At 46.3% G+C, this 12340-nt stretch overlaps 5 protein-coding genes across 5 annotated transcripts; 3 read left to right on the top strand and 2 right to left on the bottom strand.

Moving 5' to 3' along the window:
• Positions 1–321: 321 nt before the first annotated feature.
• Positions 322–1691, top strand: BDB00DRAFT_793088 (uncharacterized protein; the record flags this gene model as incomplete). Its single annotated transcript, XM_053121181.1, has 2 exons — positions 322–1240; positions 1306–1691. The coding sequence occupies 2 exons, from the start codon at positions 322–324 to the stop codon at positions 1689–1691; spliced, it is 1305 nt and encodes a 434-aa protein (XP_052973151.1).
• Positions 1692–1727: 36 nt separating this feature from the next.
• On the bottom strand, positions 1728–6836 carry BDB00DRAFT_857638 (EPSP synthase-domain-containing protein). Its single transcript, XM_053125833.1, has 3 exons — positions 6151–6836; positions 5957–6059; positions 1728–5875 (listed from the first exon to the last, which is right to left on the bottom strand). The coding sequence occupies exons 1-3, from the start codon at positions 6760–6762 to the stop codon at positions 1761–1763; spliced, it is 4830 nt and encodes a 1609-aa protein (XP_052973150.1). The 5' UTR covers positions 6763–6836; the 3' UTR covers positions 1728–1760.
• On the top strand, positions 6813–8947 carry BDB00DRAFT_857635 (Cupredoxin). Its single transcript, XM_053125832.1, has 5 exons — positions 6813–7525; positions 7613–7803; positions 7890–8071; positions 8136–8227; positions 8291–8947. Exons 1-5 carry the CDS (start codon positions 7252–7254, stop codon positions 8716–8718), a joined length of 1167 nt encoding a protein of 388 aa, XP_052973149.1. The 5' UTR covers positions 6813–7251; the 3' UTR covers positions 8719–8947.
• On the bottom strand, positions 8948–9633 carry BDB00DRAFT_857633 (uncharacterized protein). The gene is made up of 2 exons (XM_053125831.1): positions 9507–9633; positions 8948–9407 (listed from the first exon to the last, which is right to left on the bottom strand). Exon 2 carries the CDS (start codon positions 9272–9274, stop codon positions 9059–9061), a length of 216 nt encoding a protein of 71 aa, XP_052973148.1. The 5' UTR covers positions 9275–9407; positions 9507–9633; the 3' UTR covers positions 8948–9058.
• Positions 9634–10107: 474 nt separating this feature from the next.
• Positions 10108–11222, top strand: BDB00DRAFT_943300 (uncharacterized protein). The gene is made up of 4 exons (XM_053129439.1): positions 10108–10381; positions 10438–10688; positions 10891–10911; positions 11000–11222. Exons 1-4 carry the CDS (start codon positions 10274–10276, stop codon positions 11136–11138), a joined length of 519 nt encoding a protein of 172 aa, XP_052973147.1. The 5' UTR covers positions 10108–10273; the 3' UTR covers positions 11139–11222.
• Positions 11223–12340: the final 1118 nt, after the last annotated feature.

Genomic DNA, 12340 nt, shown 5'->3' with positions numbered 1-12340 from the left:
TTCGCACGCACCGCTTATTCCTCTTCTGCTACCACTCGGCAAACGCTGTGTTGCGTAGCACCAACGCTCTCATATCGGTCATTCGACTATTTAACAACTGGATATCATGGACCGCTTCTACGATCAACATTGACGACAACTCGATCCTTGTCTAACGCTAGTCAAGCAACTTCGGCAGCAGTAGCAACACCACCACAAGGCGACTGTCCTGGTTGTGGCGCGCCATTCCAAACTCACGATCCGAGCAAACCCGGGTATTATGTCGAGCGCAAAAACATTAGCGAAGATCTGATCACCAAACGAAAGCGTAGCAGCAAATCCATGAGCGACGCTGAATTTGAGGCAGCTGTCAGTGCACTTGATCCCGAACTTCGAGTTCTGTTGGAAGGCGAAGCAGCCCTAGACGAAGAAGGAGGGATAGCAAGTAAAGATAGCGATGTACAAATAATCAACGAAGAAGAAGAAAAGAAGCTGGACGTATGCCACCGCTGTTACGCGCTCAAACACTACAATCATATCACCACGGAAACATCGCCTGCTTTTCTTCGTGCCACGCAACAATACGGCTCGCTTGAATTCTTAAAGACAAAGCGTAATCCACTAATCGTTGCTGTATTGGACGTAATTGACTTACCGTTCTCCCTTGGATCCCAACTACCTGAACTTATCCGCCAAAATCCAAGCGCTCGGATCATGATTGCTGCCAACAAATTTGATATGCTTCCACAACGAGCACGACGCCACGAACAACGGATACGAGATTGGATCGTCCAGCATTTGAAGCAGCATGGATTCCCTACTCAACAAATCCGTGGTGTCACACTTGTAAGCGCTAAAAAGGGCTGGGGCGTCTTGGGTCTATTGCGCCGTATAGACGAAGAACGGCTGCCAACAGACGATATTTATCTAGTTGGTTGCACCAACGTTGGCAAATCGGCACTGCTGAATCAGATAATGTCACAACGCGCAAGCAAAAGCAAGCGACAACAATACCAAATCACAAGTTCGGCAGTCCCTGGTACGACGATGGGTACACTCCGGATACCATTGCACGCATTACATATGGGGACACCACAGCAGGCTGGAGGAAAACGACGTTTCTTGGAACGTGAACATTATTTGATTGATACGCCAGGTGCAGTGAACGATCAGCAGCTGATACATCTGATGTCGTTCAAAGAACAAAAGAAGCTTATGCGCCACGCTGAACTCAAGCCTGTCACATTTCGATTAGAAGCGGGTATGATATGATCCCCTTACGTAATAGAAAGTACTTCTTTCCCGTTTACTAAAACGCTCTCGTAGGCCGATCACTCCTTTTGGATTCATTCGCTCGTATTGACGTTGTCGAATCGAGCGATCCTGTACTTTTTACGTTGTTCACCCCAATGATCCCGCATATAACAAAAACTCTTAAGATGATGGACCAAGAGGGCCCACTACAACCCATACCGCAACTACTCTCTGTACGAGGTGTCCACAACTCCCGAGCATCCGTCGATCTTGCATTTGCCAGTATCGGCTGGATAGCTGTGGCAGGAATGTTTGATAACGCAAGGCTCCGAGTCTGGTTACCGCCTAACGTCAATCCAGTCGAAGCGTTTGCTATCCGACAACCTGCCATGTTACCCTTTGAATATCAAGGCGTGACACGAAAGTTTTTCGGTTCTGGCAATCGGGCGCGACAATAGATGGATTTGTTCAAAGAATACATTGCAATATAAAATACTCTTGTTTATTTGATGCTAGAAATCATTAAATCACAATTCATATTTTCGAAGAACCTCTGCTTCAATGCACTGAGCAGGTGCCCTTTTGCCTGTCCAGATTTCAAATTGAGCAAGACCTTGCTCAACAAGGACCTCAATGCCTTCTACGCATGACCAACCCTTTCGCACAGCTTGAAGCAAAAGCTTGGTGCGACGCGGCTTGTAGGCCATGTCGCAGATAATGCCTTTGACACCGCCATACACATGTTCTGGCAACTCGAGTCCACTGTCAGCAGGTACCGTCGATACAATCACACCTGGTGCAATCTTGGCGGCATCCAAAGATTCCAACACGTTAACGCCGCAAAGGGATTTGAACACCTCTTGCAGCTCGTAAGCCTTGCTTGTCGTGCGGTTCCAGAGATAGATTTTCTTGATACCCATGCTATGCAACGCATAGATAGCTGCACGAGCAGTTCCGCCGCTGCCCAATACAAGACCTTGCTCAGGAGGCTTGGTAGGGTCCAACATGAGTGGCTGCATACGCCGCATAATGCCAAGATAATCGGTATTCTCACCGATCAGCCTGCGTTGTCGTGTGCCATCCTCTGCTTCTTCGTAGCGAACGAACACCGTGTTGACGGCACCAATAAGCTTTGCGCTGTCGTGCACGCGATCGAGATACTTCATGATATTGACCTTGTGAGGAATAGTAATTGAAGCACCACCGAATTCAGGATCCTTGAGCAAAGCGTCCTCTGCGTACTCGACCATATGGCACTCAAGCAAGCCGTATTTGTGAGGAAGACCCAAGGCATTGAAGCCGGTGTTATGGAGAGTGGGTGACATGGAGTGCTGAATTGGTGTGCCAATGAGCCAGAACTTCTTTAAAGGCAACAATCCAAGGAGATGGCGGGTGGTATTAATTTCGGCGAGAGAGAGCTGGCCAGGAGCAGCAGCGTGTGGGAGAGCAGGATGAGTGGTGGGTGTAAGTACTTCGTTTAAAACACGCGACAGCTGGCCAGCGGCACCCATGTTGATTGCAATCATTGGCTTTCCATTGACCTTGTCGCTTCGGTACTCTTCGAGAGCGATATTGTCCAGCATCGAAGTAGCGACACCGACAAGCTTGATGATATCTGCATATTTGTCTGCCGTGTCGTAGCGAGCTTCCAATGCCGTGCTGCCCCATGGTGTCTGGCGGCGCACGTCGTGCCACGAACCAAGAATTTTGCTTTCACCCTTGTTTGCGATACACTCCTCGATGGCAGCGTTGGACCAGCACATTTCCACGTCTACGTACTCGCAACCCCAGCGCTGACCCCAGCGAAGCAGGTCAAACATGCCCTTTTCGTCGTTGTCAGAGAAAGTACCAGCTTGACCCTTGCTACGGACCGTGAACACGACAGGCAATGGCACTGAACGCCGCAGAATAGCCAGCTGCTCTCCAACGTATTCGATGTATGACTTGAGGTCGTTCTGCTGATCTTCAGGCTGCTGCAAAAGATCCACTCGCAGTTCAACAGCATCTGCGCCTTCGCAAATTTCGGCTAGACGGCTCTGGTGGGCCCCCAGATCCTTCATGGTCAAAGCAACAAAGGTTGTCGGTATACCGATGCGTCCTGGAGTTAGATCAACGTGGTTTGTCTGCCGACCAGTAACAAAGAACAGGAAGCGTTGCAGGTCCTTTTTAATGGCCATCCAGTCACCGGGCGACACCCATCCTCCTTCTACCAACGATTCTGCATAGGCAACAAACTCATAGTTGCATGCTTCGCGGTACCAAGATCGTCGTCGCTTCCAGACGCCTATCATGTCTTCACCATACATAGGTCGAGTTTGGTCTCGGCTCAGATAGCTGGAAACTTGATCCATATCACGTACAAGATGCAGCACTTTTCCACCGTTGCGGCAATGATCCTTCAAAACAGCACGCGAATCTGCGGTCTCGACAATGCCTCCTCCACAGGAGATAATGTAGTTGCGGTGGTATTTGGGATCCGTCAAAAGTTCTTGTAGCGTCTCGGCCTCCTTTACTCGGAACTTTTCCCAGCCCCAGGTGTGGATAAAGTCGTAGATGGTGATGTTTTGTACCTTTTCAAAATGTTGGTCGACATCCACAAAGTTAAAGCCGAGGGTTTCGGCAGCATGTTGACCGAGAGTAGTCTTGCCGACACCACGCATACCGATGATGACGATTGATTTCTGATGATCCATCTTCTTGTTGGCGCTGTTGCTGGCACGTCCAAGCACGTTGCTAACCTGTCCCTTCTTCTTTCCGAGATCGACGCCATTGATACGGACACCCATTTTGCCTTCAAGGTCGTCCCACCATGTGGGCCATGTCTTTTCGACGCACTTCTTCTCTTGGATGATGGTACCGCTGGGTACTACGCTAGAAAGAACCGAGAAACTCATGGCGATACGATGATCGTCATAGCAGTGAACACCTTCCTTGGGCGGCTTGAGATCCTTGATTGGCTTTCCATGAATTTGGATACCGTCGGGCAGTTCAGAAGCAGTGACACCGAACTTGGTCAGCTCGTGGACCATAGCAGCAATGCGGTTGCATTCCTTGACACGCTGATTAGCGATGCCGGTGATGCGAGTGATGTTCTCTCCTTGAGGATTTGAGGTCACTGCTGCCAGTACAGAAGCTGTCAAGAACGCATCGGTCATCGTTTCCATGTCAATAGTCGGTAATGGTTTGAGCTGGCCGATAGGTGGACCAGTTACTGTTGTGGAAGTTTCAGTTTGCTTGACCACACAGCCCATGGGGCGCAAGACGTTGATGGCAAAGGTTGCATCGCCCTGCAACGAATTGGATCCAATACTGGTGACAGTGCAAGTGGTACCGGTGATTGCAGCGATAGCCAGGGGATATGTGGCAGAGCTAGCATCCGACTCCACAATGTAGTGCTCGGGGTTCTTGTACGAGGTTTGCTGGATCTTGTAAGTGTTGTTTGGCAGTCTCTCGACCGACACGCCAAATGACTCCATCATGGCAATTGTCATGTCGATATAAGGTTGTGAGATCACCTGATCACCAACGAGAACCAATTCGACAGGCTCAACAGCGTAGGGAGCGCACAAAAGAATGGAAGAGACGTATTGCGATGAAATGGATGCTGACAGCTCGATACGGCCGCCTTTGAAACCACCAGTGGGAGTTACAGCAATGGGCAAGAAGCCTTCCTTTTCGGTGGACTTGATATTGGCACCGCTGGCTGTCAGTGCAGTCAGCAAAGGTGCAATAGGTCTCTGCTTCATACGCGCATTGCCTGTCAAGATAGCCGCGCTGGCGTTTCCTTCTTCGGCCTTAGGGATCATGGTGAGGACTGTAGTCAAGAAGCGGGAAGCTGTGCCTGCATTGCCAATGTAAACTTCTTTTTCAGGGACAGAAAGACGACCAGCACCGCCATGCACGACTAGCGTATCGCCGTTGTCTTCCCAGTCGAAATCAGCTGCGTTTAAGCTTTGGAGAGCAGCCAACATGTATTGCGTATCGTCCGAGTGCAAGAGATTGGTGAGACGGACGGTGCCCTGACCGAGAGCAGCAATCAACAAAGCTCTGTTTGAGATGGATTTGGAGCCAGGTGTGGTGAGGGAGACTTCCTTGCGAGGGCCTGTAGCAGACTCCGTTACAGGCAGGACAAGCTGCTCAGGTGCAAGAATCTTGTAAATATCAATATCGGACACGACTGATGCACGCTTTTCGAGGGTGTTGCCGATTGCCGAAAGGAGCACAATGCGCTTCTTGTCGCCCTGGTTCTTCTTGTCCACCTTCATCACTTCCATAATATCGTCGACGTGGCAGTGCATGTTGCCGATGCGATCCTTGACCTTCTTTTCGTCGAGCGTGATGGGAAGACCGTACGAGCTCAGGCAGCGTGCAAGACGTCCGACGGCGACCTGGCTGAGATGGCCCAGGTTTCGTGAAAGCTCAGCCTCCTTCATGATACCAATCGAAACGCATTCACCATGAAGCATCAACGGGGATACCAGGGCTTCAATGCCATGACCGATTGAGTGACCAAAATTGAGCAAGCCGCGCAAACCGCCTTCACGCTCATCATTCGTTACCACTTCAGCCTTGACACGAGCGGATGCCAGAATAACATCCAAAAGCAAAGACTGTGCTTCCGTGCGCGTGTCCAATTTGGCGCCTATGAATATTACAAGGTTGTAAGTTTGAATTGCCCATTATCTCTTATGCTGCACTACCTTCTGTTTCGTCTCGTTTTTACCTTGCAGTGGCACTGTAGGATTGTTGTTCAAAACGGCTTCACGAACGGCATCGACACCCGTTTCCAACTTGATGAAATCGGACTCGTTCCAAATAGCAGCAGTCTGTTATTCGCTCTCCCAAGTTAATTGCACGCTCATTCCTTCTCTCCTGACAACATTATGGTCTACCGTATTTCGTTCAAGATTACATTACCTTGACGACCTCAGCCATACCGTTGGCAAACTCACGCTCGGGGAGCGACTGCAGGAAAACAAGATCCATAAAGATACGCTGTGGCTGCCAAAAGGCACCAATCAAATTCTTGCCAGCAGGGGTATCGATAGCAGTTTTGCCACCAATAGACGAGTCCACCATGGCGAGCAAAGTTGTTGGGATTTGGACAAATGGCACACCGCGCATAAATGTAGCTGCCACGAAACCGATCAAATCGCCAATGACACCGCCACCCATGGCGAGGAAGCAAGTGTCGCGCGTAACGGCATTGGAAAGCAGCCAGTCCTCAATCTCATCCTTTGTCTTGCGCGATTTGGTCAGTTCACCGGGAGGGAGGACACGCGTGAACAGACGAGGCTCTTTGACGCTGCCCTTCTTTTCGGCAAGTTCGCGACTGACTCGCTTAAAGCACTCGGTGTAGTTTGACAGATACAACGGGGCAAGGTTTGTGTCAGTGATAAGTACATAGTTGGAGGCGGGAATAGATGTAAGGACGTCCCGAATGATGTATTCGGTGATGTGGAAGCCGAGAATAATGGACTCTGAGCCAAGGATAGACACCTTGGAAACATCAGGATCCACCATAGCCATGACGGTTTAACGATGAAAGAGGAAGTGTGGAAGAAGGGTTGTAGAGGAGAAAGGAAGGAAGAAAGAAAGAAAGAAGCAAGTAGGGCGATCTTATTCTTTTCTGAGTTTTGGCATCTATTATTTGATGTGATGATCAAATGAGTCACGGCTGTTTTCGAATCCGAAAATCAACTTCGCCTCAACCACCTAACCCCTTTGGATGGGCATACTTCTTTGAGTTCGGCTACATTTAAATTTCCGTTTTCTTACAGCGCCTAAACGAATCGACACCTGTCTATGGAACAAAAGCAACCCTCGAATGGATCGAGCATGACCAGTACCAGTAGCGTTCTCTAGTGCCGCTGACAAACATCACCATGTTCTGTGCGTGTTTGGAAGAAGAAGAAAAGGCTTCCGGAGTTGTTGCTGCTCAGCCCTTTGTGGTTTCGGCCTTGTTTCTCCCTCACTGTGTCTCTTTCTCCCCTTTCTCCCTCTTACATATACAAACAAATGATAATACGCTTTTTGGCTGTATGCTTATTAATAGCTCATCTTGCAGCTTCACAGTCCACCGAAGACGATGTTCCTGATAAGCCTGAGCCTTACATTCCTCGTCCAGTTACATATGAAGGCGACTTTCGATTACTCCATGACGAACTCAATCAGCCACTCAATGGTCTCGATCGTGAATACTACATAGCAGTTGAAGAAATCGTTTGGGATTACACTCAGTACTCCACTGATATTCCTGAGAATACTGCCACTCATTTCTGGACTGCTGACAGTAAGTTGCCATTGCTATTTTCTACGTCAGCCATTCGCAGCCGCTAGACAAAGCTCGGTATTAATTCTGATACATACATAATGGCAGGCTCAATTCAGGTTGGGAATCAGTACTACAAGGCTTTGTACCGAGAATATACGGACAGTACATACTCTGCGTTAAAGCCACGGCCTCAATGGCAAGGTTTATTGGGACCTATTCTACGAGCAGAAGTCGGGGATACTCTGCGAGTGCATTTGTGGAACAAAGCATCGCATGATTTTTCTATGCACCCGCACGCAAGTATATTTAAGAAATCAGGGGGATCGTCGAACCTAGCTCTGTCAATGCTAACCGTTGAATTGCTGCTGCTATCTATATACAGGGAGTATTTTACGAGTTTGAAATGGAAGGTGCTGTTTACAAGGATGCCAAGGAGAATTCGTTCGTCAAACCAAACGATAATTTTACGTATACCTGGCAAGTGGAACCTAGGTCTGGTCCCGGTCCCGCAGATGGTGATTCACTTGTATGGGGCTATCATTCACACGTTACTGAAAATGACATGTAAGTGTTTTGTACTGTGCCTAAACCTTGTCATGCAACTAACACTTACTCTCGCGTTCGCTAGTTTCACAGGCCTTTTTGGCGCTATTGTTGTATATCGACCTGGTGCACTTAATGAAGCAACAATCGCTAATGAAGTTGTTACCGCAATGTTTGGTAATATTACTCTAGTATTCTTCTCCAATAACCCCAATCAATAACAAGGCGTATTTTTTTTAGCCATCAACGAGAATCATTCTCCATATTTGTCCCAGACGGTTCAAAAATTGGCGCCTTATGTGGATCTCGATCTTGTCAAATACAATCAAACGACGATGCGAACATTTCGGCAATCAAACATCAAGCGAACTATCAACGGGCTACTAATGTCTGAGCCGAACGACCTTATTTTGAAGCAAGATAAGCAAGTACAATGGCACTTGCTGGGCTGGGGCTCTTTCAACGATCTGCAAATGATTTCGTGGCAGCAAGCACAAATTTCCTTGTTCGATGTTCCAGTATCGCAGATTCGGCTATTGCCTGCTACATTTAGAACTGTTCAGGTTATTCCTGATACGCCTGGCACTTTTGAATTTGGCTACCTAAATGGCGGACCCGGTATAGAAGGCATGATCATGTATTACCAAGTGGCGAACCCTGCAAATTGAATCATATACCCCATTTTGTCAAATGTAAATTACTTTCCTCAAAATTAAACACTGCAACCACACTATGTACTTTTACTATAAGCAATCTATACCCCATTCACTATTGAAGCACACGCCAAATTTCGCCCTTCTTTTACATTAAAAGAAGCGGCTTTCATCATCGTTGGGATACCTTGTTATTGCTCGATCATACGTATCAATTTCTCATTTGTAGATTAGTAAACAGCCACCGTTGTTGCCATAAAATGTGTGCTTCGAATTTATTGCATTGTATGATAATGTTAAAAACTTCCAATGTGACGATAATTTGGTGAGCACCAGGAGAGCTACTATGTATGCGTTATGGTACGGGTGCTGCCATGGAAAGTGCTTGTAATCCGGCAAATATCGATCCTGCGGCCACGTTCCCAACGAATGCTTGAGCACCTGCTGCTAGAGAGCCTGCGACTGGACCAGTGGCAGCAAATCCCATTGCTGCGGCGAGTGGCACACCAACACCAGTAGAGATGATAATGGCTCCAACCACGGTTACAACAGCGAACGCTATGAGACCCATACTTGTATAGACTGACGACTTTTCACAGTGGTTGACGAAGGAAAAGAAAAGTTATGAAATAAATCAGACGCGTGGGATTTTCGGTCTTATATATTATACAGGAACGCCCTGTTTGGATGATAAACAAGAGGAGCTGAAAACAATGATTAATCCTGTATTAGCCTGGTTTCCTTTGTGTATGCATATACGAGTATGAAACTTGTTTTCTTGCTGTTATCAAATGATATCATACCATATCATTAGTCTCAATCCGCCTTTAAAGCTCATGCTTAACAACATACTTCATTCGTTTCTGCAGAATCCGACGACGTTTTTGTCGTCAAGCAATGAGCTACCACTGTAGGAAAAAAAACCTTAATATACCTTAAAAAACCTGAATAAACCTGAATTTAGTTCAACCAGGACCACCGTTGTTGTACCAAATGAAACTTCCGACACACCTGACCACATTTTTTTCTTATCTCATCAATATGTCAACACCTTCTCTATCACGGAAGAATAATTTTATGCCGCCTGCGGTTGACCATTAACACCAACAGCTGGCAGGGTAACAATCGCGTTCAGCAGTCCAGGCTTATACGTATTGGTGAAGTTATGGTGTACTTTCAGCATTATGATGTAGACGCTGCCAGATTATTTGCCTTGGTGAAATTATATGACGCTGAAAAGTCTAATGACAGTGGCACGTGGCTGTATCGCACGATGGAGTTGTTAATGTAAAGCATATCTCAAACAGCTGGTGTGCAGTATTGAAAGTACATCGAAGCGTCACTACGTTTGCAGGTCACAAACGAGACAACGAACTTCTTGGTGAACTGCGGTATCTATGGTGGTTTCCATTTTGGGCAGTATCAAAACAAAGTTGATCCTTTTCTCCTCATTTGTTTGACCTTGCCTCTCCTTGTATGCTTCATCTTGCCGTTTGAAAAAAAAATCGTTCCTTTTCTTATTCCTTCTCCTCTTTCGTCAATATAAAACATCACACAGAAACAACTTAACATGAATCCTCAAATCCCAGCAATTCTTAACGCTATCAAAAACAATAACGATTCAATGCTTGCACTTGCACGGTCGGTCGGCTCCTTGGCAAGGGAAGTTGATGTCACAGTAAGGCGTTGGATGATCTTTCCACATCAGTAACTCTTATAGTTGGGGATGTACAGTGCTGTCCTTTCATGTCCATCTGTAGAATCTTCCAGCTCCGTATCAAGAGCGTTTTCTTCTGGGCTGTTCGACGGCATGCTCTTGACACGGTCTTACAAACGCAAAGTCGACTCACAGACGAAGTTTGTAATGGAGGAGCTGACCAGTCTGTGCCACGACGTTGTCAGGGAGCACCAATTGGATATCACGCGCAGCGACGAAGTCAATATCAGGGACAACATATGGGGACGATCTGGGATAATGGTCGATGGTATTCTCAGCAAACCTGATATTGATTTGCTTAGAACGAGCTGATCAGCGATACCAGAGACAACCTTGAAGGCGCAACAAGATTTATAGAGCGCATGCTAAATATCTGCACCCTTGGATGCGTGCGTGAACAGTTGGGCTACAAACAAAATCCTGCAACTTCGGGGGATCGCGCAATAACTTACAAGAAACGCGTTGCCTAGGGCGGCTTCTACCAAAAATCAGTAAGTACATACTAGGAGTATTAGCGTTTCCGGTATATATGTATATAATGCTTACCTTCAAAATATTACAGTTTTTAAACGCTATCAGACATTATCAAGCGCTCCACAAGAGGAAACATGTGTTTTTTCAGAATAAAGGTATATATACTCTACCAATGCAGATGTATTTGACGTACTTCATAGCACACACACTGGTTGTACTCAACCAGCGTTCGTCAACACCATGAGGTTGCGTTGCCGTCGACATCAAACACAGACGACTGTTCAAGGCTCCTAGTGTAATAGTCGGAAGACGAAGACGCGTCGCAACTGCCCAGTGTGTTGCTCTCTTTAAGCCAAGGTATACAGTAGATCAAAAATCCATATTGCATGGCATAGAATGAGCATCCATGATATACCAACCTAATTAAAAGAGAGACTACATCACGCAAACGCGCCCGTTCATGCGATGGATCTGCTAATGACTTCACTGACAGCACCAGTGTTGCTCGCGTCGGTGCTCGTAATGCTCGTGGTGTTCGCTGTTGCGGTCGTGTTGGCAACTAAATAGAATTGAACACTTATTTGCTTGTGTACTACACAATGCAAAAATGATTTGTCAAAGATTTAATATAGAAAGCAAAATTTAATAATAAACATATTGTCATCCAATCGAAATCAGTTTTTTAGCATACATAATTATGAAAGAGGATCAATGAGGAAATGTGAATAGCTGATGAAGTATCCAATGATGCTCCCAAACGGATACAGCTATACGTACAACGACCAATAAGACACGATGTATGTACCCAATCATAAACACAGTTGAACGCATTTCACGCTTCAGCCGACCAATAAAACGAATCAGAGAAACCAGATATTATTAAGGTATATTCGAGTTTTCTCAGGTTTTTTTAGGTTTAGGTATATTAAGGTTTTTTCTTTCCTATAGTGTACCGAATGATATTGGGTAAGTTATACTCAACATTAGCAATGCGAAGGTGAGATATGTAAAAGAGTCTGGTGGCACTGACTGCTATGTAGTCGCATGCATATTAACAGACAGGAAGGTTTTATGATATCATACGTATTGCTTACAACATCGATTATATATTAGCCTAGTATCGTCTGCCATCTAAAAGGCATTACTAGCCTACTATGTAATTGAGTATGATATACGTAACATAGTCTCGATCGTTGGGTATAAACTTTCTTTTCAGTATATAGAAGCAGTGTACGTACTATATTGGAAGGCACTCAACGACCTGTTGATTTGTATTCAGTAAGCTACATAATAAATATTTGGCCAATAATAAAGGGCACATTAGGCCGATGCGTAAGCAGCTGTGACCTTAAAATGCTGATAGGGTCTGCTCTAGTAATAATATGTTATTATTCGTCAACCACTAGCTTTTGCGTTCAGTCTGTTGTCACGACCTGCTTCGAATAC

Source organism: Zychaea mexicana (genome assembly GCF_025766255.1).
Source record: "Zychaea mexicana strain RSA 1403 chromosome Unknown BDB00scaffold_162, whole genome shotgun sequence".
NCBI classification, from domain to species: Eukaryota; Fungi; Mucoromycota; class Mucoromycetes; order Mucorales; family Lichtheimiaceae; genus Zychaea; species Zychaea mexicana.
This window is presented reverse-complemented; position numbering and strand designations above follow the sequence as displayed.

Bases quoted from the DNA above. Each gene is read 5' to 3' on its own strand.
- BDB00DRAFT_857638 (XM_053125833.1), bottom strand. From the start codon at position 6,762: ATGGCTATGGTGGATCCTGATGTTTCCAAGGTGTCTATCCTTGGCTCA. The intron at 6,060-6,150 runs GTAATGTAATCT...AGCGAATAACAG, and splicing joins GTATGGCTGAGGTCGTCAAG to ACTGCTGCTATTTGGAACGA. The intron at 5,876-5,956 runs GTAAAAACGAGA...TAATATTCATAG, and splicing joins TCCTACAGTGCCACTGCAAG to GCGCCAAATTGGACACGCGC.
- BDB00DRAFT_857635 (XM_053125832.1), top strand. From the start codon at position 7,252: ATGATAATACGCTTTTTGGCTGTATGCTTATTAATAGCTCATCTTGCA. The intron at 7,526-7,612 runs GTAAGTTGCCAT...ACATAATGGCAG, and splicing joins TCATTTCTGGACTGCTGACA to GCTCAATTCAGGTTGGGAAT. The intron at 8,228-8,290 runs GTAATATTACTC...TATTTTTTTTAG, and splicing joins AGTTGTTACCGCAATGTTTG to CCATCAACGAGAATCATTCT.
- BDB00DRAFT_857633 (XM_053125831.1), bottom strand. From the start codon at position 9,274: ATGGGTCTCATAGCGTTCGCTGTTGTAACCGTGGTTGGAGCCATTATC.
- BDB00DRAFT_943300 (XM_053129439.1), top strand. From the start codon at position 10,274: ATGAATCCTCAAATCCCAGCAATTCTTAACGCTATCAAAAACAATAAC. The intron at 10,689-10,890 runs GTATTCTCAGCA...CGCGTTGCCTAG, and splicing joins ATCTGGGATAATGGTCGATG to GGCGGCTTCTACCAAAAATC. The intron at 10,912-10,999 runs GTAAGTACATAC...AAACGCTATCAG, and splicing joins GCGGCTTCTACCAAAAATCA to ACATTATCAAGCGCTCCACA.